Here is a 27,257-nt window from a genome sequence, read left to right on the forward strand (position 1 = left end):
AATAACCACATCAAGCACACTTGCAACATGTATATGATAGTTGAAGCACTATATAACTCCATGAGTAGGGTACAACATCACGAAGCATAAATGCAACCATCCATACATACATACATACATATGTGCATGTATAAACCTTCGAAATAATAGTTAATATAGTTCAAACATAAACATGAGTATAGTACTAACATAAGTGTTTCGCATGGATGAGAGTTATAAGGAACTGTAGAAGTTCCTTAAATACTAGGGCGGTCTCTTTGCTTAGTCCTATGCTGGTTGTTTTTGGGGGTCTTTTGGTCTTTTCATTTAAAATTTTTACTACTGTTGATTATTTACTATATAGCCTATTTCTGATATTAAGATTGGTTAATACTATTTATATGTTGTAAATGTGTTGTTAATGACTTGTTGCCAATAAAAAGTGATGGACGCGACTAAACTGGCTCCAAAACCGCATGTTAAAACTCGTGTTATTGATTTTTCAAAAAATTTCAAAAAATCAAAGTCGTAGCTAATTCTGCTCATCACGATCAACGATTTGTAATTTTCGCAAAAATCAATAGCACAAAGATTACTGATCCGTACTATGCAATTTTGAAGCCAGTTTAACCGCAACCCAAAATAATAAGATAAATACAAAATAATCAAATACCGATATTTAAATCCAGATCTAAACAAATCTTACAAAATGCAAAGGCGAGAAGCACTACAAGTCCAATGGCAAGACCTTGTTTTTACCAAAACCCGAATGAGTAGGTAGTCAAGGACACTAAAAGGACAAGGGAAAAATAAGTTACCTACAAAAATGCCAAAGTCGGTTGTATCAAACTAGGTAGGAAGAAGCAAAACCCAAGAAAATTCATGTGCTCATAACTTGGAATAACCGAAGAAGTGTTAAGACACTACAAGTCTCCTTCAGTACACGCAAAGCTTTGTCGTGACTAGGAGTGAAGCTCACAGCTGGCATGCCAGCTCACTTGCAGTTTTCTCCACGTAAACAAAACCACAATTTCTTAATAAAGAATTACAAAAACAATTTTTTATTTATAAATAATTGCAAAACAGAGGAATATTGAAGGATTCGGTTCCCGGATCATCCAAACCAGGTGTTTTGATCGCAAACGGCGCCGTCTATACTGACTGACGTGGCAATCTGTAGACTTCCCGCCACGTGGGCCTACCGTGTGTCTGTATCTGCCGCCGTTTGTCGGGATCGGACGGCCGGTGCCGACGACGAGGTTCCCGGAGAAGAATTAGGACCGTTGGATGGTGCGAGATGGAGGGATTTTTAGCGAGAGACAGTATAAAGCGCGGGCTCTGCCGCTTTAAGTCATTCATCACTCGGCAAATGTTTTCATCACCTTCTGGTGTTTAAGAGTGATCTTATAGAATTATGTACTGTGGGTAGATTTTTTTAGGGGATTTGTGCCGTGGGAGTTCAGAATTCTAGAGCATTCATGCTCTGCAATCTTCTTGTGAGTTTCATTAATTTCTCCCGACTTTTTGGGGGGTGAGTTGGTGTGACTGTTGGACAAGTTGAGAAGCAAAAGATAAGGTGTTAGCAGAGAATTTTCCGAGTTTTACTGAAATCTTACAGGTATGTTTTATAGTTATAACTATAAATTTTTGTTTTGGGGATTTTCCGTTTTCTGTGGGATGTCATTATTGAGCTATTCATGCTGTTAGTGGATCGAAGTGTAGATTATTTTAAGAAAAAATGGAGTTTAAATAAATTAGTACTAATTATGTGAGCTCTGCATTTTGAAATTTAACGTCTCATAATTTTCCATAATTTTAGGAGTGGTTTGATGAGATTTTCTTGCCGACACGTTTCACAAGTTTTCAGTTTGAATGTTGGACGCTGTTTTAATGTTTCTCGTGGTTAATGAGGAAGTTTTTTCGCTGAATATTGTCTGAGGTCAGAGTTTTAGCCCTCTGTGACCTCCTATTTATGCTGATAGGAAAGAGATTGGTATTGTGAAGGTTTGTAAATTTTAAACCAGGTTGAAAATGGGTATCAGAGTTGTTACACTATAATCAACCCATAAGCAGCCTAGCTTTTCGTCCAGGCCTTAACTGTGTCAAGCAATTCCGAGGCAGGTCCTGCAGGCCTTTGCTGTGTTCAAGCAAATCTTTGCTGGTCCTGTTGCAAGCTAACCAAGCTTTGGGGAATTTCGGTTGAATTTTCGAGATTTCCATTTTATATCCCTTCTAGGCTCTGGCAACAGAAACAGTTAAACCATTAAGTTTGCAGTTGGGTTAGATGGGAAATCTCTTCTTAAAATACACTTATTAAACCCCTTTTGTTTAAGTTCTTTGGATTTTCCTTTCTTCAAACACATCGAACATTTATCGGAATTAAGGCTATTGAATATTCTGGTATGGCTTTGTTGTAATTTAGAGGCGGCTTGTCTCTTTTTCTAGGATTTTGGCCTCATCTGGTTTCGGAATATCTGATTTCTCGTGAAATATTTGATTTGATTGTAGGATATTTTGTAAATCAGATTACATTTGGTTTTGTTTCCATTTGAAAAGAGCGTGGGCTTTACTGATCGGTGGATTGCTATATCATAATTAGACAAACAGAAATTGTCAGAGGCAAATTCAGCAAAATGACGGTCACTCCAAAAATTTCCATTGTGGATGGCAATCTGGTTGTGCATGGGAAGACCATACTGACAGGCGTTCCAGACAATGTAATACTAACACCCGGCTCGGGAGTCGGGCTAGTGCAAGGTGCATTCATCGGAGCCACTTCCACTGAGAGCAAAAGCCATCATGTTTTCCCCATGGGGAAGCTCGAGTAAGTAACCAAATCTTGTTCTGCTTTTTCAGGATTTTGTTAGTTTTTTAAAGATGGTCTGTAACTTAAATCCTTTTTTATGGGTGTTCTAATTGCTTTGCAGTGGTCTCCGATTTATGTGCTTGTTCCGCTTTAAGTTGTGGTGGATGACACAGCGGATGGGAAGATGTGGAAAAGATGTTCCCCTGGAAACCCAATTCATGCTTGTGGAGAGCAAGTATGGGTCTCCTCTGACTGGACAAGATGATCTTAGCGAAGAGGAGCAGACCGTATACACGGTCTTCCTTCCTCTCATAGAAGGACAATTTAGAGCTGTTCTGCAAGGCAATGAAAGAGATGAAATCGAGATCTGCCTGGAAAGTGGTAAGTAAAACTGATCTAGATGGGATGTGCTCTGGTCAGTAGAAAGCCTGATCCTTGAGAATCAACTTATTAAGTGCCTTGTTAGAAAGCCTGAGTTTGTTTAATAGTGGGTTTTTTTAAATTAATCAAAAGAGCACTCAGCTACAAATCATTACCCATTGTTTGTTACAGATTTATCATCTTCTAGTTTCAATCAGGGACTAATCTAAAGAGAAACGGACCCATGTAATCATATGCATTAAATGGATCCTGCAGTCAAATTTAATATACGAGATTAGTTAAACAAGTTCCATCTCAGCAGGACCTGACAGATAATCGACATGAATCCCATTATTGAGTCCATCAAAAATTTGTTGTGTCCATCTAAAGAATCCCATTATTGAGTCCATCAAAAATTTGTTGTGTCCATCTAAACTTTACTAAGTTCATGTAAACTGCAAATGTCAAGAGAGTGGATGCTAGGCACATCTTTAATTTTTTATGGGTTTTATTTGCCTCTTAATGTTTTTGTTGGTTTAGAGTTTGTGGCTGTTAAAATTACAAGTTTAATAGGTAACTTCATTCGACATTGCCATCACTTACCTTTTCTGCTATGCACTGTTCTGCCATTCTCAGTCACTTGTCGCTTGTGAACAGTAATATTCGATTTAAATGAAGGCAGAGTATGGTAAAGTGATTTCAAACCAAGTATTTGTTTTTGAGGTGTGGGCTTTTTCGATCTTAAATTGTACTACCGTTTAGATGAATTTGACTGTAAATTTGCAGGGGATGCTACTGTGAAAACCAACCAGGGGCTACTTTCAGTGTACATGCATGCAGGATTGGATCCATTTGAAGTTATTGGAGACGCTGTCAAGTATGAATGAAAGCTCAACTTCTTTACCCTTTAGTGGCTTAATTTTTTCCACGCGTTACTTATGAAGTTATATTGCTTTGTCCAGGGCCGTTGAAAGACACTTGCAAACATTTCAACACCGTGAGAAGAAAAAGGTAAAAGCACGTTTTGTCTTCACCCCTCCGAAATACCCTCTTATTATAAGAAGTTTTTTTGGTTCAACAGACAATAATTAATTCACTTACACCCTATATCAGCAGCACTCACCCGCTATTAGCATAAATGGCATTGCTATTTTTTCCTGTACTACTATGGTGGGAGAGTAGTTGTCTGCAACAGATTTTGCCTTGGATATTCAGGCATAACTCCTGTTTTTTGTTTTCAGTATTCTGACAAAGTGTACTGCCCTGTTCTTGTGACAGTTGCCTGATTTTGTGAATTGGTTTGGATGGTGCACATGGGATGCGTTTTATACTGATGTCACTGCAGAGGGTGTGGATGAAGGCTTGAAAAGGTAAACATCTAAACTGCCCTAGTTTTGATTTGAAAGGTAAGCGTAAATCCTGTTTTAGTTTGGGTTCGGAAAGGAAAGTAGATATCAGCTATTTAGCCTGAATGTGCAATTGATTTATAAATAGAATATATCTTTTATTTCAATCTGTAGTCTGGGATTTCCTCGTGACGAATTCTTCATATTGCAGCCTTTCAGAGGGAGGCACCCCTCCACGTTTCTTGATCATTGACGATGGTTGGCAACAGATTGGCAGTGAAGTGGAAGATTCCAAGGCTACTGTACAGGAAGGGGCACAGTAAGTCATCACATCCATCTGCAGATACTTTTTAATTGCATTATTGTGGTATATTTATCTGATCCTAGGTGATCACACCCTATGAAGCGTTTTATTTGCCTTTGGATCCAAAACACAAGTAACTGAGGGTGTTTTCATTGTCAGGTTTGCTAGTCGATTGACTGGAATTAAAGAGAATTACAAGTTCCAAAAGCAGCGCAAGGGAACTGAAATAACGAAAGACCCCCCTAGCCTCAAACATGTTGTAGAAGAAGCAAAGGAACACCACAGTGTCAAGTAAGTCTTATTTACTAACCCGTAGTGTAGGTGGATTAGAAAGGCCTGGTTTACTTCTGAGTATGGTATTTAAACTTGGACTAAACTCCGACTTTTCGGTTTTTTATTAAACTTGGACTAGACTTGGCTAAAATCTTGTAGAGATTTGTAGAGACTCGCAGGGTCTCAGTACTATGCTTCCAAGCTTGGTTGAATCCTAAGGTGTGCAATATGTGACTAATGTGTTTAAGGTAGAGCCCCTTTCTCTGCAAGAGGGGCAGGCCCAGGAAGGGTGTGCCCTGGGCTAGAACATCCTCCTCTCCCTTCCCCCCAACCAAAAAAGAGGATGCTTTACCTTTCATTCACACTATTTTTAATTGTAATGTAAGCTTTCTATGTGGAAGTAGATTTGCATAAGGTACTGACCACAGAAATTACCCATGCAGATATGTTTATGTCTGGCATGCACTTACTGGATACTGGGGTGGAGTCAAACCTGCTGCTGCTGGAATGGAACATTATGATACGACTCTTGCTTACCCTGTTCAGTCGCCTGGTGTAATAGGCAATCAGCCAGATGTTGTTATGGACAGCCTGTCAGTTTATGGATTAGGACTAGTCCCTCCTAAGAAGGTTTTCAATTTCTACAATGAACTACATAGTTACCTGGCATCAGCAGGTGTGGATGGTGTTAAAGTAGATGTACAAAACATTATTGAGACTTTAGGTGCAGGCCACGGAGGCCGTGTTTCTATTACAAAGCAATATCATCAAGCATTAGAGGCATCCATTACTCGCAACTTCCCTGATAATGGATGTATTGCTTGCATGTGCCACAACACTGATGGACTTTACAGGTGTGTGCATTTGTACTATGTTATCTTTGCATCTTTTTTTTGTTAAATTGTAGATATCTGATCTTCTTTAATAACAAACTTTTCAAAATGGTACCGTTGTGCAGCGCAATGCAGACAGCAGTCATGAGAGATCAGATGACTTTTATCCAAGCGATCCAGCATCACTTAGTTTGCCATGTCTGAAATGTTTTTTATAACAAATATTCAAAAAATTTTATTGTTGTGCAGTGCAAAGCAGACAGCAATTGTTAGAGCTTCAGACGACTTCTATCCAAGGGATCCAGCATCACATACCATCCATATTTCATCTGTTGCATACAATACTATGTTCCTTGGAGAGTTCATGTTCCCTGATTGGGACATGTTTCATGTTAGTAGTCTTTGTAAACTTTTTCCTCCTTGACCGAGCACTGTAGTTGCACTGATGGAGAATTGCTTTTGGAAACCAGTGCACGAACATTATGCTAATGATTGATTGCTTATTCTCTGTTGCAGAGCTTACACCCATCAGCTGAATATCATGGTGCTGCACGAGCCGTTGGTGGCTGTGCAATTTATGTCAGGTTGAATATCTTATTTCTTTATATTTTTTTGGTAATACGGTATACCGTTTAACGCCGTAGGGATAGTGCCTGCTAGTTTGACATTAGTCTGCCATTAAAATAGATTTCTGTACAAACCTTCCCCTGAATCACAAGGAAAAATTGGGTTCTTTCTACTAATTGTTGGATGCATTTCTTATACGGTCATCTGGAATTTCAGTGACAAACCCGGCATTCACAACTTTGACCTCTTGAAAAAGCTTGTCCTCCCAGATGGCTCTGTGCTACGCGCACGACTGCCTGGAAGGCCAACTCGTGACTGCATCTTTGTGGATCCAGCTAGAGATGGGAAAAGGTACAAATCTTCGTAAAAATTGGTTCGATGCTGTCAATACAGTCTTGTCTTTACTAATTTTGACTTATTGAATATTGTAATGATGGTTTTGTATGCAGCTTGCTGAAAATATGGAACTTGACCAAGTATACTGGATTGGTGGGTGTCTTCAATTGCCAAGGTGCAGGGTGGTGCAAAGTTGAGAAGAAGAATCGTGTTCATGATAAATCTCCCATGGCCTTAAGTGGTAGCGTGCGCTCTATAGATGTTGACCTCCTTCCACAAATTGCTGGTGATGGTTGGAGTGGAGATTGCGTTTTCTATGGTCACAAATCAGGTAATAGTCAATTTTGTTCTCTTTGTTTTGACGACTTTGTAGTCTGTCTCAAGCATATGGTTTTCATTTGTGTTGGCATTGGGCAAGGTATTTCATAAAGGAAGTGGACATGTAATCCTTTTATTTCTACATGTAAATACACTCCTTATAGTTAATTGATGGTTGTAATTTCGTTACAAGTGAAACCCATTTGACCTAGAGGACATTTCTCCTATGTACATATTGCAATGAAGGCATAATCTCTGATTTGGAGAGCTATACACAATGCTTAATACAGTAGCATGTAGAATCATTCTGCACAATGGCATTCAAGTTTTTCAAAGATGGTCTTGAACAGAATGTTTTTCTCCTGCAGGGGAGTTGATTAAACTTCCAAAGGGTGCTGCTATTCCTGTCACATTAAAAGTGCTTGAATATGAGCTATATACAGTCTCTCCCATCAAGGTAAGTCCTTGCTTTATGGACTATTTGTAAAAGCAGCGGTAGAATCTAGCGTGTTCTTAGAATGGCACTCTGTTATATGCTCTTAACAATGGAATGAGCTAATTTTGGTTTCAATGTGTGCAGAACATTACACCCCAAATTTCTTTTGCTGCGATTGGCCTTACCAACATGTTTAACTCTGGTGGAGCAATTGATGAACTGGATGTACATGGAGAATCCAAATCTGGAGAACTCTCTGATGGCTTTGTTGAAGTCAAAATGAAAGTTCGTGGGTGTGGTAGTTTAGGGGCATATTCTACACAAAGGCCCAAACGGTGCTGGATTGATTCACTGGAGACAGACTTCACATATGATTCTGCAACTGGTTTATTGACACTTGAAATTCCTGTACCCAAAGAAGAAATGTATAGATGGGAGGTGAAAATTGAAATTTAAGTGGCACTACTTCTTCCCTTGAAAGGATCATTCCAATTACTTGTTGGCTATCGTCTTGGCCACAGTACTAAAAGTTGTAGGAACTTCCAATGCCCCTTGGAAGTCTGGAAATTGAATAAAGTATCTATAGTGAGTAGGATAATGTAGAAGGGTAGCTTGTAAAGAGCGAGGCACTTTATTTTCAAAATATCTGCATTTACATCTGATAAATTTTCTAGCAGTGGGTGTGAATGTAAAGAAGCTCTGAATGATCAACTCTACCTGGCATTGGAACCACTTGAGTGACAACTGCTAAGGTGGATATGGGTCTAAGTAAAGCTGTACAAGAGTTCACTTTGTGTTTATTATAGAATAAGATGATGTTCAGCTTCTAATGATTGTGTTGAGAGTTTATTTCATCTTTATAATGGAATAAGATGATGTTCAGCTTTGATATCTTCTCTCAATGATTGTGCTTTCTAACGTGTGATCCAAAACTGACTAGAATAAGTGCCCTACTTTTCTAAAGATACCTTCATTAATAAATCTCCAGCAGAATTGGACAAGGCCCTCTCATTCTAAAATAGTTCTAGAATCGTGCTGCTAACCTTAAGGAACTACAGTTCCGTTCTCCTCTGCATGTTATGTATAAAATCTGATAATTGAACTTGGTTAACAAAAAAATAAATTTACAATTAAATTGAAAAACAAACAGCATTTTAAAAATCAATCTCAAGTGCAGTGGACTAAAATATCACCCTCCCTTAATTATTGATAAGCACTTCAAACCTGCCAATTCCTTGTTAATTTATAATGGGATGAATGAAGTGGGCCATAAGACTGTTTCTCATAATTTGAGAGGAGACGCCATGGAATTTGGAGTAGGTGGGTTTGAACATATCATTGAATAATGAAGACAAAGTTGGAATCTCTTTTAGGTGGGGCCTGATGGAATTCTACCTCTCATTAAACGTTTTTAAATTTTAAAGTGAAAACTTGTATTCATGTCTCCAAAGATGCTCCAGTATGTTGTTGACTAGATGACATTTGACTCTTCTATTATAAAGAGCTTTTGGAGGGTTTACCAGTTTGGGCCGTTGAAGGTGCCTCAAGTATTCTCATGTGTCTAAAGATACGGGTGTTTTAACTAAAATAGTTTGAACATTCTTTTTTAGATGACGTCCCGCGGGCGTTAAAAGGACTTTTCTGGGTTCATGCACGTTTTGTGCTTTGACTACTTTTTTTGGGACCTCTTTTTTATGGTGCTGGTCATATTTGAATGAACCTAGGGGGAATGAAGGGAAAAGGAGTGTACTAACAGCAGGGGGTTCGGTGTTTTTAAGTGTTTATATTTTTTTAATAAAATATTTGTTTATTTTAAATTATTTTATGATTAGATGTAGATATTTTTAAAAATAAAATTCTGTAATAAATAAGTAAATTAAAATATTTATTTAACTAATTTTTAAAAGCAATTTATTATTTAATTTAATAAGTAATTTTAATGAAATAGTTTTTAAAAATAATAAATAATTAGTTAATATAAATAATGTTTCTAAAATTTAAATTTAAATTTAAATAGAAATAATAATAAAATTATTTTATTATTTATTATTTAATTAAAATATGTTGGTGTCAGTTATGTCTCATAATTACACATTACTTAAGTTGACTTAAGATAATGCATCTCATAATATTTTGTATGTGAGACACTTAGGGAAGTGTGCATCTAGTGAAGATGGTTGTAGGAGAAATTCCATCTTTTGTGTGGGTGATCCACCTCTTGTAGAATATTTAATTATTTTTCCTACGTACCCCTACCTACCTTTGTTTGTCATTGGGCCACATGCCATGATTGTGAGCTCACATATCCATATGGCCTTGCCTTTATATCCTCATTGTATGGTTAATCCAATTGATCATCTCATTGCATCATTGATAGGAATACAATTTATTCTTGTCACATATTATTTCTCTTGTTCTTGTGTTTTCCATTGGACTCTAGATCTTGGATTACTATTGGCAAATTCTCACATGGTCTCAGAGCCTATAGGGTATAATAAATAGTTATTTGAGAGAAATTTGATGCAATTTGGGGTTTTGTATTTTGGAACTTTCTATTGGTCAGTACTAGAGCTTGTTGGGTCAAATTTAAGGTCACCATTGGATTGGAGCTTGTTCCTTATATTAATATAGAAAAATAGACATTGTATGTCCCTTGTATAACCATCTCAACACAGTATTAAAACCACCACCCTACTATTATCTACTCCCAGCCATAAAACTAACTGTAAATTGGACCCGAAGTCTCTATTCAAATCATCACAAAAAAGTCCCAGCCCCAAAAACTAACTGAATTGTTTGGCAATTGAGCACACAGTCCCTATTCAAAACATAGTAAAAATTAAAACTTATCCATCACATGGAGCTCATCTTCTGCGTCACGGTTCCTTTTCCTCAGTGTTTCATCTCATCTACTCCTACCACATTGCTAGGTGCCCCTTCTAGACTCTCCATGCTGGAGGACAAGGAATTCTTAAGCAGTCTCCTTTGTTTAGTTGAGTATGAACCCACCAACCGATCACATTTGCATTTTATGGGAGACTCCTATTCAACATTTTCCTGGCCTTTGTATCCCAGGAGCCACTTCACAACCTCCTCTCATACAATTTGTGCCTCCTTGGACTTTAGAAAGTCTTTGACTCAGGTTGTAAACCAATTTGGGTCGATGCTCGACAAACCTCCTTGTTCCCATTAGCACTCTACAATAAAAATGACATCACTGGTGGAATGAGTTCACCAACTTGCAACTAATCACCCCCAAAGCATACAAAGCCTTCACCCCTTCTCACCAATCCTATCGAGTTAGCCATTCTCCACCACCACTCATCCTTTGCACAACTATGCATGAGTTGGAATAAAAAATCATTCGACTCCAATTCTAAACACCAGGCCATAAAGATTGATGTAATTTCAATGTTGGTACAATACATGTATTGAACATTCGGGTATTCGTTACCAACACAATTTTCACTCTATTTAGGAAAGATTGGTCACTATTGTTAAATACATGAGACAACCATTCATTTGATATCTTCCCTCATAAGCAAATATCGATTTTGTAGTCTACAAGGAAAATTTTGTCTACATTTTGTCGCCTGCACTTCCTCACCCCTCCAAAATTCTTGGCTTCTCACGAACTCATTGTGTTTCTACCAACCACCTTGGCATTGAATGACGATCCACAAACCCCTTATACCTTTAACACAACGTCATCAACCTCAAACCCCTCCCAAGCATGCTACATTATTACTATTAACTACTTTGATTTGAAAAGATATGGACAGTCCATCTCAAATAGCAACTTGCTCCTTGCCTTTGAAATATCAACTTGCATTACTAAGGTCTACTCCAAAGATCGCTAAGTTAGAATGCTTGGAAAATATTAGATTTACCATTGTATCCATCTCATACTAAGTGCCCTATTCTTCCTTGTTTCGACACTCGCACCTCGTCCTTTCGCACATGCAAGAAGTCAATTCTCCCTCAGGCCAGCATAAACGCCCTCAAAGCTTTACTATCCATAAATGCACATTTTCTCTTGGGTTCATTCTGCCACCTTCATTTATGATCACCTTCCTCAAAATTTCTTGACTTCTAATGTCTCTAACATGCCCAAATTTAAATTCAAAATGGTAGCTGATGTTTTAGGCCAACTCATTCAACACATCAGTCTCTAAGTATTGCCACTTGATTTCACCGTCTTTGAGTGAGAGAGTCGAATTGGCTTGTGAATCAACTTCTTTATTACCCTCAAAACATGGGACACCTAGAATTATTAAAATTGGCCAAGCTTCGGATGATCATTTGAATGACCTTATCAACTTTCCAATTTTCTGCCATCCCTTTTGATATCACATTCACAATAATTTGTGAATTACCTTCAAGATGAAGGTTTTCCACGTTCAACTTTTTCGCCATACGAACTGCTATAAGCTCACCCACTGCCTTTGCTTCATTATTAGAGCCCCGACAAATTCTTTCACTACCTCTAGTTATAGTTCTACCTTCATGATCCCTAGCTATACAACTTGCACTGATAGGTCCCAAGTTCCCTTTTGATGTGCCATCAAAATTCACCTTGATCCAAATGTTTCCAGTTTGTTAATCTTGCACTACCTGTCAAAGGATTAACTCTTTTAGGCCCTTCGAAATTCACCTTGATCCAAAGGTTTCTAGTTTGTTAATCTTGCACCACCTGTCAAAGGATTAACTCTTTTAGGCCCATTAACATGCCAAAAATAATAAATAATTAGTTAATATAGATAGTGTTTTTTAAAATTTAAATTTAAATAGTAGTAATAATAAAATAAGTAAAGTTTTAATCATTTTATAAAAAATACAAAAACAAATTGTTATATTAAAAAATAAAAATAAAATTAGACAAATAGAATATATTAACATAGATATCTTAACCAATAACATTCTCCACGCTCTGCAACTTTCTCGCTTTGCCTATGTTTGAATTTGAATCCCCGTATGTACGCTGCCTTGGGGGAGGATCCTTCCTCCCTGCAATCTGACCCCCCTCCCAATATTGCTGTCGAATCACATGTTCCTCATGAGGTCGTGGTGCCTGCCTCTGCGACCCCACTACCTGCGGGTACTTCGAAAAAGTTTGACAAGAACAGAGTTTCTGGTGGTTCATCCCCTTTGGTACTGACGAAATCTAGTCAGAAGGATGCGGACATAAAAAAGGTTAACCCTGAAGAGGGTAACAAGAAATCCCCTTCTATCGGCTCGGAAAATATTTTTAGTCAGAAGGATGCGAAAGTGGACAAAAATGGGTCTAAATCCAGCTGGAAAAGTGCCCTTGTTGGCTCTTCAAATACGACTTTGGAGACAACCTTGGCTAACTTTATCCAAACTGAGGAGGGGGCGGAGATTAAACTACCTAATAATCTCATGGATAAAATTGCTTCATCCCTGCATTTGGCGCTCGTTGGACGATTCTTCTCCTTTAGACCGTCTATTGACATGGTTAGACATTGGGTTGCTGCAAGGTGGAAGTTAAAGGGAAGTGTGGATATCTCGACTATGCCGGGAGGTCTCTTCCTTTTCAAGTTTACTACTGAGGAAGACCTAATCTTTGTCTTATCAGGCTCTTGGACCTATGGGAAACATATTTTAACTCTCTCTAAATGGAAGCTTGGTTTCGACCCCTCTGCTGAGCTCAATCGTATGGCCCCTATTTGGGTCAGGCTTCATGGCCTCCTATTGGAATTTTGGGATGATCAGATCTTCCGCTGGATTGAGAACTCCTTTGGCAGCTATTTCATTGTTGATTCAGTCAACCTTGCTAAATCTAGGTTAGTTTATGTTTGTTTCTATGTTAATGTTGCTATTAACAAAGCGTTACCCAACTTTGTGCCCCTCAAATCAAAATGGGGTAAATGGTCTCAGTCCATTGTTTATGAAAATGCTACTCTTTTTTGCCAGAAATGTGCTAAGCAGGGGCACACTATTGCTGACTGTAAAGCCCCATCTACTTCTGAGACCAAGCTTAAAGAGAAGATTATTGCTGACTAATTCTTGTGCGATGTTTGATGACTACCCCCACACAGACAAGATCTTGGACACTATCAAAACTCCTATGGATTCGATGAAGATGATGAGGCCAATGGAGACTCTTAAAGATGGGGAAATTCCCCTGGTGATTGACCTATGTTTATCCCCCAATCCTTCCTCCTCCCCCTCTCTGATCAAGGATGATGTTCCCCACTCCCCTCGCCCCATGGGTGAAGCCAACCCCTCTCTTCCCCATTCCCCCCATATAACCCGTGATGTGAAAGTTCCTTGCTTGTCACCTCCACCCCAGTCCCCCAATAGTTTGGTGATTTTGGAGGATTTATCCAAGTCTTTCCTATTGACATCTAATGCGAAAACCTCCCCACCCTACCTTCCTTTTGCGGATAATGAGGATTGGCTGATAGAGAAGAAAAAAACTAGGACTAAGAAGGCAGATGTAGGAAATGAAAACAAAGTGGGAAGACCAACTGAGAGAGTGTTGAGGCAGAAAGCTATGGCAAGGGATATTGCAAGGGGGCGATAGTTGACCCTTGATGGAAACAACAAAACTAAGAAATGAAATTCCTCTCCTGGAACATAAGGGGACTCAATAGCCCCCAAAAGCAAATGGCCATAAAACAATATATTTTAGAGATGAAGATTGATATCTGTTTACTTCAAGAAGTCAAAATGTCCTACCAAACCTTTGCAATGACTGTTGGAAAAATTTGGCCAGGCGCGGCGTTTCTTTATGTGGAGGCATTAGGGGCGTCTGGTGGAATTCCTACCCTTTGGAACCCTTACAAGCTCCACGGTAATGTTCATGTTAGCTCACAGAACTATCTTGCGGTAACCTTCCAAGTTGGCGATCTTTGTTGGCACCTGTTCAATATTTATGCTCCCAATTCCAGGATGGGAAGGCGTCTGGTTTGGGAGGAAATTTTTGATAGCATACTTGAAGATCCAAATTCCTTCTACATGTTGGTTGGTGACTTCAACACCCCTCTCTACCCTTCTGAGAAATGTGGTGGTCTTGTGGATTATTCTGATAGTATGGGGGATCTAGCCAATCTTATAAATGCTACTAGTCTTTTTGATTTAGACCTTGTAGTGTCATAAAATTGCGACCCTAGAAATTTACGACTGCATTAGGGTTCTCACGCATGCGAACTCGAATCCTCTAGCCTGATCAGAGACCGGAGAGTGCTTGCCTTGCGAAAACAACTTCTTCCTTGGCCTCCGCATCACTCTATCCACACTCTGCCCTGGAGAAAGGGGTAGAACAAAGGCGTGGTGCCCCTGTCCCCCCTTGGATAGGAGCATGGCGTCCTTGTCCTCCCAGGATAGGGGCATGGCGCCCCTGTCCCTACCCTATTTTGGGGCAGGACCTTCCTAGAGCATGCATTGTGGGTTGTGCAGTGAGCAGGAAATCTCCCCGATGTCGGCTCGTGATGAAATTCAAATCCACCAACATGTATTTAAGGGGGCATTCACTCTCTCATTTGCATAAGTTCGATAAGTTGAAGTTGCATAAGTTCAATAGGTGAAATTTCGATAAGGTCATAAGCAATCTGGAGCATTCAAGCATTCAAGCATTCTTTTCTAGCATTGAGCATTCTCAAGTCTCCCTTCAAGGATAGGTGTTGCATTCAAGTCAAGGATTCAACAATTGAAGAGGAGATTGATTTCAACATACAATTCCATACAAACATTTCTATCAACATTGCTACTACAACCTCCCTTGAGGTGATTTACAATTCAGTCTTTCATTTACATCTACTTGCAAGTACTTTCTTTCATTACTTGGTTAATTCCAAAACTAGGGTTTGACCTAAAGGAAAACCCCTAATCCCAACACATTTCCCTCTCTTTTCTATGTGTAGGTTGTAGGTGCACAATTGTACTTTCGGATTCAGACTTCATTTGTAGAGGCGGAAAAGCCCTTTTCATTTCGCAGATTTTTCGGAGGACCGTGTACATTCCCGCCACGGTCTAGACAACTTTTCATCAAATTTGTAGGGTGACTTTGTCTCAACATTTTACTGCCAAATCCAGGTGCACAACTTCATCCCATATTCAAATCTCAAGTTATAATCGATTCTTTGTCATTTTTGAACTACAAAATTCAATCAATTTCGTTTCCAAATCAAACAAAGGAAGAAATGATCATCCTAACATTCTTAATTCATTCAGAATTCAATCTATCATCTTTGTGTGGAGATTGAATCTAGTGAATTATCCCTTATCTTCCTAATATAATGGTGAAAAGTGTGTGAAGGATAATCAATAGTGAAACTCTCATCTCTCTGTGAGGGAAAGGGTTAGTTTTCCTCTTGATCTATCACTCATTATTTTCCCACCATTATATTTTGGTGAACCCGATGTCTTGCATGCTATCCTTTGAACAACATTGCATATTTTTCATTTAAAAATTTCAAATTTCTGCAAACAAACCCTAGTTTTTAAAATTAAAATTGAACTTGTGATTTGTAAAAATTGCTTGTGGTTATCTTAGATCTGAAAATTACTTTGTTTGTCAAATTCAATTTCCTCATTGTCTTGTTCAATTTGCAATTAAAATTTACAAAATTAAGAGGTTACTTGTTCAAACCCCAATTTTCAAAAATCATATTGAACTTGTGCAAAAATTGGATTTCCCTTTAATTTTCAGATTTCTAATTGTTTTCAGATTTGTCTTCAATCCTACAATTCAAATTTTCAATTTCCCCCCTTTTTCCCAAAATTCAATTTTCAAAATTAGGTGGTTAGGTCATCAAACCCTAATTTTTAAAATTAATTGGATTTTGTGTGAATTTCAATCCAATTTTATTTCAATTCAGATTCTTAAACATTTTCCAAGGTGTCCCTATCCATTAGGTTTGACCTTTTTCAAAATTGCAACTCAATTCCTCTTTTTTTTCAAAACCCTAATAGGGTCCTATTTTCACCTTTGTGCCTTCATTTCACCCATCTAGAGTGTTAGGATTCCTAGAGATACTGAGAGGGGGGGGGGGGGGGGGTGGTGAATCAATATCTAACTGGTGAATTGAATTTCTTAACTTAAAACATGTAGAACATATTATAACAGTGTACTGGTATGCAAGAAATAATGTAATAAGCAGAATTAAAAGCATCCACATGAAAAACACACCATAACACAATGTTTTAATGAGGAAACCCGGTGTGGGGAAAACCTCAATGGGATTTGTGACCCACAATATTCACTTACTGGCCAATAAGAGAATATTACTTACAAGAGGGGCCTGCACATGCAGGAAGGCCAAGTGCCTAGAGCTCACTACTTAATGGGAAGTCTCACTGACTTACAATGATGGATTATATAAATCCAGTATCTTGTATTGCTTCAGAATAGCATCTATAATGCCAGATCCAGTACCGGTTTCTGCTCTGCTTCTTATATAAACCCTTTAACCTATATTTTGCATAATAGGTCTGCCTAATTACATTCTACCATTCATCTTCCTTGCTTACTTACAAAATGTTCTATAATGATCTCTTATATATATGATTCATTATACAATGATGCCAAGTCAACTTACAAAGATTTTACAATAATAAACAAAATATAATATAACAAAATTCCTATCAGCCTCTGTGCCTGTATGCTTCCTTTCTCTGTCGGTGCCGGTGGTCTGAGTGCCGGTGTAGAGTTTGATCTTGCTAGTGCCAGTGAACTATCTTGTCGGTGCCATAGGATTGTAAGGTTGCCATCAATGACAAAACCTTCAATCACCTACAATGTCTCATTGGAGTGTGCATATGCCAACAATATCCCCCTTTGGCATTGATGGCAACACTCATGAGAAAATTCAAAAGTGTATCCAAAACTTGTAATCCAAAAATGTTTCCAAAAATATGTTACCAAAAATACAAGAGCTTATAAGAGCTCCCCCTGAGTGGATAAGTCTTCTGCTAGTTATTTTCTCATACTACTACTCCCCCTTTGGCATCAATGACAAAGGTTGTCAAGATGTCAGTAGAGTTGTAGTCTCAACCTTGTAACTGGGTGGTTACAATTTGAAAAAGATCTCCCAAAATCAAGTTTATACTTTCCATAAACTTCTTATTGTCCTTTATTGTTGTCCCTGTTCTTTGAACTGTACCAGTGAGGTGTTGCATATGCTCTGCCGGTGTTCTCTATCCCTATACTTGTGCCTCAGATATTTCCTTCCGTAATGATGCTAGATAGTCCAATCTTGGACTCAGTCTTAGTCTCAAATTCTTTGCCTTATTTACTATTCTCTCCTTTTCTCTTTCTAACTTAAGTAACTCTTCCTCAAAACTTGTTATCCTTTGTTCAAAAACTGATAATGTATCAGGTGAGTTAACAAAATTGTCGGCAAGTTTATTGATTTCATCCTGTACCTTGCTCATTTTCTTATCTATGTCTACTGTCAAAAAGTTTGTCTTGCAAGTATCTTTGTACAGAGTTTTAAATTCCTTCAATAAGTTACATAGTTCCAGTAGAAGTGTGTCAAATTCCTTAGTACACTTCTTTATCTAATCTTCAAAGAATTTTTTCTTTTCAATTTCTAACTTATCCTTCAATGCCTCTTCCTTTATTTGCTCAACAGTCACTGTGTTCTCAGTGATGTATTTACACAAAGTGTCAAGTTGGCTTAAAGAATCCTTATTGTCTATGTTACAGTTAGGAGCTATCATCTTCAAAATTGGGATTGTGTCATCTATAGCTTTATAAGCCTGTGAACTACAACCTATTATCCTTTTGATGGAGTCCAAAAGTATTTCAGTTACATTTGTTGATTTGTAACCTGTTGAGGAGGAACCAACATTCTGAATTCCACCGGTGGAGGAAGTAACCAAGCTTGTAGTGACCTTTGGTAGGTCAGTTTGTGTTTCCATTTCCTTAAGCAAGGGTTTTTGATCTTCTCCTGTTGCCGGTGGCACTATTTCCATGTGAATCTGTTCCTGTTCCAGAGCCTATTGCTCTTCTTGTCTCTCTGTTTGTTGCTTTGTTTCAGTCTTAGTTTGAGTCTCTACCTGTTGCTCTGTGTTATCAACTTCAACTTTTCTTTCAGTATTGTCAATGTTGTCAGTTGCCAGTGGCTCACTAGCCATATCTGTCTTGCCGATTGTATCTTTGTCTAACATAATGTTGACCTTTTGTGTATCAACATCAACTGTGTATAGTACCTCAGGGTTAGGATTTGTATCCTCTATGTCCATACTCTCATCTGCCGGTTGATCTTTAGTAGTTGTTACCGGTGATGTAATTGGAGGCGGTGGGAGTAACTTGTCTTTTACTTTGATGCTCGGAGGTCCACCAACCTTTCCTTTTCCTTTGTCCTTCTCCTTCTGGTATACCTTTATTGGTTTGGGGTTCCTATACTCTTCCTGTTTTTATTTCTCAACAAGGAATATATCCCATCCATTTTCTGTTTCCTTTGTTACTTCATTCACTCTTCCAACCATTAATGGAATATGCCCATGTGCAGTAGAGAATACTGACTGGTTGGCTTCTGCAATTAAGTCATCTATCTCCTTAGGTGAGTTTACTGGGTAAACAACAAGTAACTTTTCAATTTTGATTTTCTTATCAAGCTCTACAACAACTTGTCTTCTTGCTTCCAGTCTTTTGAACAATTCATCTGGTACTTCATCTATCACTTCCATTAAGAACTTCTTATAGATGTCCATGAATGACACTATTTTCAACTTGTTATTTTTGATCTGCTGACAGTGTATCATAGACCTTTCCTATGTTCTTGAGTTTCCCTTCCTCTGTGATTTCATTTAGCAATTTGTCAAGAGGGGTCATGTTTTGTTTAGTCTTCTTCTTCTTTGGTGTCAACTTTTTCTTTGGTGTTGTCTTTCTAACTGGAGACCTCACTGCTTGTTGTTTTTGTCTAGTCCTTCTAGGTGAGGGTGTGGATACCAGTGAAGGATCCCTTTTCCTTACAACTCTTTTGAAAGTTGCAGGCATATCATTCTCCAAAGAAGTAGCTACCAGTGATAGGTGAGTCTTAGGCTGTAGAGTTCCTAACTCATCCTCAGTGATATCGATTTGTTTCAGTACATCTTTTTTAATGGCCTTAGCCTGTCTAGAACCTCTTCTCACAACTACTTCAACCTTTTTCACTCTCTTCTTAGATTGAATTTGACTTTCTATGGTCTCAGTACTACCAAATACTTTTTCCTTAGGTTCATTTGGTGCTTCCAGAAGTGCTTTAGCATAAGTCTCAATGATGTGGTCATCAGTCTCATAGCCCATCTCTGTTACCCAAATTGTTCTTGGGATGACTGCTTCCATCCAGATCTCATCCTTTTTGATCACGAAACATATATCATCCTTGTATTTGTTGACAATCTTCTGTGACAGTCTTATCCTTTTGTTCATTCTAACCTTTAGTGCTTGAAAATAGTCATGAATATTCTTTTCTTTGTTTTCACCCATGTTGTTGAATAGGTTTGTTAACTGTTTTCCTACTGATATATCAAATCCAAGGTTCTTATTGCCTATACTGGGAACCTGTTTGGTTATGTGTAGCATCAAGCATACAAGTAGATTTCCAAATCTAAAAGTTCCTTTCTTATCCTTCTTGATTTTGCCTAGGTTATCAATCAACTCATCTTTTAACCATTCACATACATCAATTTTTACATTGTCTTTAACCATATCATGTGCAGTTTTAATGCATAAACTTGAAACTTAGTTATGTCTGTTTGCATGAGTTGCTTTGTACCCTAAAATCATGCTAACAAATCTCACATTTATATCGGTCACATCATTAACCCTTAGAGACCTTCTCTCTGATGTTGCACCAGTTAAGTTCATTACTAGGTCATTGGAGACCTTCTTAGTCTTGTCTGGTCGTTATCGGTGGAAGGTAACCCTGTTACTGCTTTCACAGCTTCCTTTGTAATTTTGTGAACTGAATCAAGCCAAAAGAATGAACCATGTACCCCACTTAAAACTATCCTAATCACTTCCTTGGGAAATTCAGTAATGCAGAGGATTTCAGTGAATCCTAGGGTTTCAACAACTTTATGTTCAGGTTTTACATTTTCGGAATTGTCACATATAACAGCCTTATACATGTTTTTAATTTCTTCATCTCTTAATTCCTCTATGTTGCAATGAATGTATATTCTGGGACCTTCTACAAAAACAACTCCTTTTGGAATTTGGGAAAAAGCACCTACATTGTCATCTTTCTTAGCTACCTCGGGAACTAGCTGAAATAAGGGCCTAGGGCGTTTTATAACCTCGACTATTGTAGGGTTTGCTATGAATTCAGATGCAGAGGAGGATGCCATGATGATAAATACCTTTTTCTACCTTTGGATGGATTGATTACTGAAGTGCTTTGCCTCTTTGCTCGAAATGCCTTAGCTCTGCAAATTTCGCGCTCTTCGAATGTTTGAAATCTCGGTGAAATGAAATGGAGCCAAAACCACAAATTTATAATGTTTATTTGCCATCTACCACATTTAATGCTTGTCGGTTAAGTAGTCACTTAACATTGTCTGCTGGTATAGAAGTAATTTCCAACTTCTCACCATTAACCGAGGGAATTATAGCATGTCTCATTTGATTTCCAAACCCTCAAGAAAATTTTCTTCAATTTGATGAAGAACTTCCTGTCGGTGGAGTATTACTCTGTCCTGCTGGTGAAGCACTACTCTATCCTACTGGTGGAATGTTGCTTGGTTCTACCGGTGAAGGAGTATTCCTATCCACGTTCATTTCTTATTTCCTGATCCATTGTTTTGAGAATTCTTGCTTAACCTCTTCAACTTTTTCTTTTCCTTTCAAACTAGAACTTTTGTTGTCTGCCGGTGATCCTTTACTTCTACAAAATCTAGCAATATGCCCAATCTTGTTACATGCATAACAAGTCACATTATTCTTTTGAATAGCTTTCCCATAACCTATGCTGGTTTGTGTTCTACACTGATTAGATAGGTGTCCAAATCTTCCACAAACATAACATCTCACATTCATTCTGCAATTTTCAGAGTTGTGACCAACTTTGTTGCATTTTGAACATTGACCGGTGGGTGTGTTGATATTCTGATAATTTCTAGATCTACATTCATTTGCTCTATGACCATACTTGTTACAGTTAAAGCATTTTCCATTAAATTTATAAGCATTAGGTTGCCTTACCGGTTTGCTATGATCCTATATGTTTGCAGTACCAAAGCTTTCACCAACTTCAAAGCCAATTCCAGAAGTGTCACCTTTAGGTTTTTTATTCTTTAGCAAGTTACCAAGTTCTTCTAAGCTTTTCTCGAATTTCTCTTTATGTTGATTTGCAGTATCTAGTTCTCTTTCTAAGACTTCTTTCTGCCTCATCAGTTCATTTGAGTCATTCTGAGTGTGCATCAGATCTGTCTTCAATAAATCATTTTCATAGCTAAGTCTTGTGTTCTCATTTGCAGCATCACTTAGTCTTCTAGTCAAATCTTCTTCATTCTTCTTTCTATCTTCAATTTCCTTACAGAATTTCATAGTCATATCTTGCATCTCATTCTTTGTTGTCATGTTCTCTTGTTTCAGCTTGTTTATCATATCATTAAGTGATTCCTTTTCATCATTCTCATTTTGCATCTTTTCACAAAGTTCTCTTCTCTTGTTTCTTGAAATAGTAAGATTTTCTTGAAGTGCTTGAATAATATCCTGAGCAGCCTTTAGATCATCTTCAAGTTTGATATTTTTCAATTTCTCTGCATCATAGTCTGAGAGAGCTGCTTCTAGTTGCTTCATCAGATTTTCCATCTCTACCGGTGTCAAGATCTTCCTCAAGCTGTTAGGCTTCTGAAAATAGAGGACCAGGCTCTGATACCAATTGTTAGGATTCCCACAGATACTGAGAGGGGGTGGGGGGTGAATTAGTATCTAACCGGTGAATTGAATTTCTTAACTTAAAACATGTAGAACATATTATAACAGTGTACCGGTATGCAAGAAATAATGCAATAAACAGAATTAAAAGCATCCACATGAGAAACACACCATAACACAATGTTTTAACGAGGAAACCTGGTGTGGGAAAAACCTCGGTGGGATTTGTGACCCACAATATTCACTTACTGGCCAATAAGAGAATATTACTTACAAGAGGGGCCTGCACATGCAAGAAGGCCAAGTGCCTAGAGCTCACTGCTCAATGGGAAGTCTCACTGACTTACAATGATAGATTATATAAATCCAGTATCTTGTACTGCTTCAGAATAACATCTATAATGCCAGATCCAGTACCGGTTTCTACTCTGCTTTTTACATAAACCCTTTAACCTATATTTTTCATAATAGGTCTGCCTAATTACATTCTACAAGTTATCTTCCTTGCTTGCTTACAAAATGTTCTATAATGATCTCTTATATATATGAGTCATTATACAACGATGCCAAGTCGGCTTACAAAGATTTTACAATAATAAACAAAATATAATATAACAAAATTCTTGTTGGCCTTTGTGCTGGTATGCTTCCTTTCTCTACTGGTGCCGGTGGTCTGAGTGCTGGTGTAGATTTTGATCTTGCTAGTGCCGGTGAACTATCTTGCCGGTGCCATAGGATTGTAAGGTTGCCATCAATGACAAAACCTTCAATCACCTACAATGTCTCATTGGAGTGTGCATATGCCAACACTAGAGATCATAAAATTTGCCATTTTTTTGGGGTTAGCTTTAAAATCATCGTAATATCCATCCCTGAAAATTTCAAAAAAAGTTGGTTGGATCATGTGCGTTCTTACCACAGTCCTCGACTTTTTCTCCGAAATTTTGGGAGACTGTTATGACTGTATTTAATAGCCTAAATCCAGAAGATTGGCTGACTTTATCGATTTTTGAACCCTCTAGAATTGGAAATACCTTCAAAATTCAATATTTCAACTTTCAAGAATTTTTTTAAAATTAAGTGGTTAATTATTGTTTGCCCTAATTTTAAAAATCGTGATTTTAAAATTAAGTGGTCTTCCCTTGGCCCCAATTTTAAAATTTCCAATTTCCTTTCATTTTTGGAAATTGTGTTATTCCCTTCATCCAACAAAGTTCAAATTGTGTAATCATTATTTTCTTAAATTTTAGATTACTCAATTTTGCAAGTTTTATTCTACAATTCAAAATTCAGTTTTTCCCTCTAGTGCATGAGTTTTACAACTATTGGTCCTACCTATCCTATCCCCATTAAACGAAGCATTAGAATTAAGGCTTCCTAAGGTTTAATTGCCGAGGAGATGGAGCCTAATTTGGATGACTTCTTTAATGAGGATCATGCTAATTCTTCTCATCCTAATCATTTGCTTATTTGATGGATCCCATGATGAAGAAGAAGCTTTAACTAGGGTTTCTTTAGATCAACTTTCTACATTGGACAATCAATTTGATAGCTTTCAACAATGGATATACCAAGAATACCCTAATAGTGAAGCTCTTCCATTAATTGAAGGTCTTAAACACATGCTTGAAAGTGATAAGAATGAAATTGATATATTGCGTGACATTGCACATATTGTTGATTTTAATGTCATGCCTATCAAGAGTTGTGCCGAAACCCTAGGTTACTCACAACCTTCAACACAAGTCAATTACTCTATTCCTTTGACTAATCCTATGACTAGTATTCCCACTTTCACATCTAATATCATGGCTACTTCAACTCAAAATGTCATTCCTACAACCAGAGGTCATGGGGGTAATCCCTCTTCTTCATTTAATCCTTCATCATTACCTATGTCTTCCATGAGTATTCTTACTATTCCTCAACCAATCGGTGTGACACAAGGGGACAATTCCTTCAACAACTTTATTCCTCCTTTAAGTGTCCCTTTTCTTACCCAATCATCGCCAATGCCTACTTATCATAGTGTCCCACCACCTTATTCTCAGTCCATGCCTTCTTTCAACAACATCACACCACCTTCTTAATCACCTATGTCTAACATAAATTCTTCTACCGAAATGACTATCAACAATCTTGCCCAAACTGTGTCTTCCCTACAATCCAAGTTAAGTGTGCCCACCTTTGATGTTGTGAGCCCACTTTCTCTTGATATTGTTAAAGTCGTGCCACCTAAACATGTTGAGATCCCTCAATTGGAACTCTATAATGGAAAAGGTGATCCTCTCACGCATGCCAAAACATTTCAAACCTTCTGTACTGATTTTGCTTATGATCAAAGATTGCTTGCAAAATTGTTTACAAGAATGCTAAGAGATAAGGCTTTACAATGACATTGCTCTTTGCCTTCTTATTCTATCACTTCCTTTCAACAACTAGAAAATGCTTTCATCCAACAATTTTAAAACAACATTGGTCCTAAAATCACTTTGATCGATTTAATGCATTGTAAACAAGGTGTTAAAGAAAAAGTGACGAATTTCATTGGTAGATATAAGAATTTGTGTGCTCAAATTTCTTTTCACGTGCCTTATAATGATATTCAAAGAATTTTCATTTCTAATTTACAAAAAAGATATCAGGGAAAAGCTTCTTTTGTCTGAGTTTACTTCCTTTCCGCAGTTGTGCACAACACTCCACAATTATCAACTAGTTGTGAGTCAAATGGAGCAATCCACTCCTATGGCTCCGAGTGATAAGGGGGAGACTGTTCAACAACCATTTGCAAAGTTCAAATTGAGGAAAAGATTCATCGAGTTCAATGATCCAATCAACAACAACCATGTGAATGCTACAACAGGTGTACCTCCGATTTCTAAATTTTTCCAAAGAGAAAGACAATTTACTCCTTTGAATGAATCTTTGCATAGTATTATGTCTTAATTATTGCAGAGAAATGTTATCAAACTTCCTCCTATAAAACAAGTTGATCCTTCCAAACTTGCATCTCCTCATTTTGATAACAATTCCTTTTGCCAATTTCATCGTCAACCTGCTCATGATGCTAAGAAATGTTTTGCATTGAAACATAAGGTTCATATTGGAGTTGAGAAAAAATCAACTCTACAGCTCCCAAAGATCACCTACATGCAAACCTGTCACAGAAGAAAAGAAACAAAAAAGCTATGGAGGCCAGAATTTAGAGATCTAGAAAAGAGGAGTCATATTGATTGTGCAATAAGAATGCAATTCAATAATTACAATTGTTATGGAAAATACAAAGAGAGAATCCTTATAAGAAGATACTCGAAACCCTAAAGGAGAAAACCCTAAAGAATTGTAAGATTCCTAAGTTTAGCTTAAGCATAGAGTATAATAGACTAATAACTAAATAAATAATTATTAGCTAATAAAAGATAACTCTAACACCCCCCTTAAGATGAACTTAAGGAGTAGCTAAAAAACAACTAAGAACTAAAAAAACATGTAAAAAATGCAGGAAAGGAACAATGGGTCCCGACAACTAGGCCTGATGAGGTACCAAAGTACAATAAAATTTCTGTGAAGTGGAGAAAAAAGAGAAAACCCTGTGGGAACAAAACTCCTCTCCAAGAAGAGATGAAAGCTCAAGTGAAGGATTAAGAATCCTCCAAACAAGAGTGTTCTAGAAGATAGCAACAAAAAGAAGAGAATGAAGAACACCACTGAAGTATGAAATAGCTGCAAACACTGTCGAAGAGTAACTATTGATTTGAAGAACCTCAACTAAAATAGAACGTGACTAGGTAGAGAAGACTATAATCTGCATGAGTGCCCTCAAATGACACTACTCGAATCAGATGGCAAACAAAGGAAAACAACTGAACTCAAAGATACAGAAGGCATAAAATATCAAAGCTTGAAGAGCTGATCAATCGAACCAAGGAAGCATTAGAATAACAAGACAAACCTCCCCATAATGTTGAAAAGGGAGAGGGGTGGGTACACTAAAAAGAATGGCCAACAAGAACTGCATGACAAAGAACCAGGAACATCGAAGGTGCAGAGAAAGTACATAGTGTCATGGAAGGAACACTCACTTGACACACATCATGAGGCTAATGTCATGGAAGGAACACTCATGTGACAAAGGTAGATGACAAACAAAAGGCAAACGTCAAACCCCCCATGGCACTTTATAAGTAGTGCATGTACAATAAGGCACAAAATGTGCAAGATCCCAAGTATACAATAGATGATGACACTTTATCTCAGTGTGTTTACATAAATAAAATGCGACAATGATCAAAAGAGACAAAATACTAGAAACAGAAAGAACAACCAAAGACGAGACATCCTACTCAAAGAAAGAGATCCCAAGACCTAAAACATCCAAGATATTCACCAGAGTGCTAAAAAAAAAATCGAATAAAAGATACCTGGAGAAGAATCTGGAAAGGAAAATCATATGAATGGAAAGAACACAAAACAAGTTTTCCAACGATATAAAGTTTTCAAAAAACGGAGTTCGGATGCTCAAGTTATGTCTCCCGGAGTGCAAAAAAGAACCTCTGACTTTGACAGAAAAAAATGCCATCAAAAAAACAAAATCAAAAGTTCAAACCTCTAGATCTGGATAGAGCTCGGAAAGAGATTTCCGATAATATAAGGTTTTTGAAAATTCTCTAACGCATTTGCAGGTACAGCAGTATGGATTTTTGTGCCTTGAAAAATGTGTCAATAAAAAATCATGCCCCAGATGCCCCCTCACCGAAAATAGGCAAATTATATATCAAAATTCATGGAATCAGTCTTCTGAATCCAAATGTGAGGTCCTTTTGGCACCAAAATGTACCAAAAAATCAGCTACCCCTAGAAATGAAA

At 37.7% G+C, this 27,257-nt stretch overlaps 1 protein-coding gene across 2 annotated transcripts; it reads left to right on the plus strand.

Moving 5' to 3' along the window:
* The first annotated feature begins 1,320 nt into the window (after positions 1-1,320).
* LOC131050221 (probable galactinol--sucrose galactosyltransferase 2) lies at positions 1,321-8,388 on the plus strand. Of its 2 annotated transcripts, none has more exons than XM_057984403.2 (15): positions 1,321-1,597; positions 2,488-2,803; positions 2,907-3,166; positions 3,932-4,022; positions 4,108-4,156; positions 4,424-4,515; positions 4,703-4,810; positions 4,955-5,086; positions 5,512-5,922; positions 6,151-6,292; positions 6,418-6,485; positions 6,685-6,819; positions 6,918-7,135; positions 7,491-7,579; positions 7,703-8,388. In XM_057984403.2, exons 2-15 carry the CDS (start codon positions 2,613-2,615, stop codon positions 8,012-8,014), a joined length of 2,298 nt encoding a protein of 765 aa, XP_057840386.2. In that variant the 5' UTR covers positions 1,321-1,597; positions 2,488-2,612; the 3' UTR covers positions 8,015-8,388. The 2 variants fall into 2 exon arrangements, with proteins under 2 accessions (XP_057840386.2, XP_057840384.2); XM_057984401.2 differs by having other exon boundaries at positions 2,579-2,803.
* Positions 8,389-27,257: the final 18,869 nt, after the last annotated feature.

The sequence above is a fragment of the Cryptomeria japonica genome, chromosome 4 (genome assembly GCF_030272615.1).
Source record: "Cryptomeria japonica chromosome 4, Sugi_1.0, whole genome shotgun sequence".
NCBI classification, from domain to species: domain Eukaryota; kingdom Viridiplantae; phylum Streptophyta; class Pinopsida; order Cupressales; family Cupressaceae; genus Cryptomeria; species Cryptomeria japonica.

Excerpts from the sequence above, each read along its gene's own strand:
- LOC131050221 (XM_057984403.2), top strand. The coding sequence starts at position 2,613 with ATGACGGTCACTCCAAAAATTTCCATTGTGGATGGCAATCTGGTTGTG. Across the intron at positions 4,023-4,107 it reads GTTATTGGAGACGCTGTCAA|GGCCGTTGAAAGACACTTGC; the intron begins GTATGAATGAAA and ends TGCTTTGTCCAG. Across the intron at positions 7,580-7,702 it reads ATACAGTCTCTCCCATCAAG|AACATTACACCCCAAATTTC; the intron begins GTAAGTCCTTGC and ends CAATGTGTGCAG.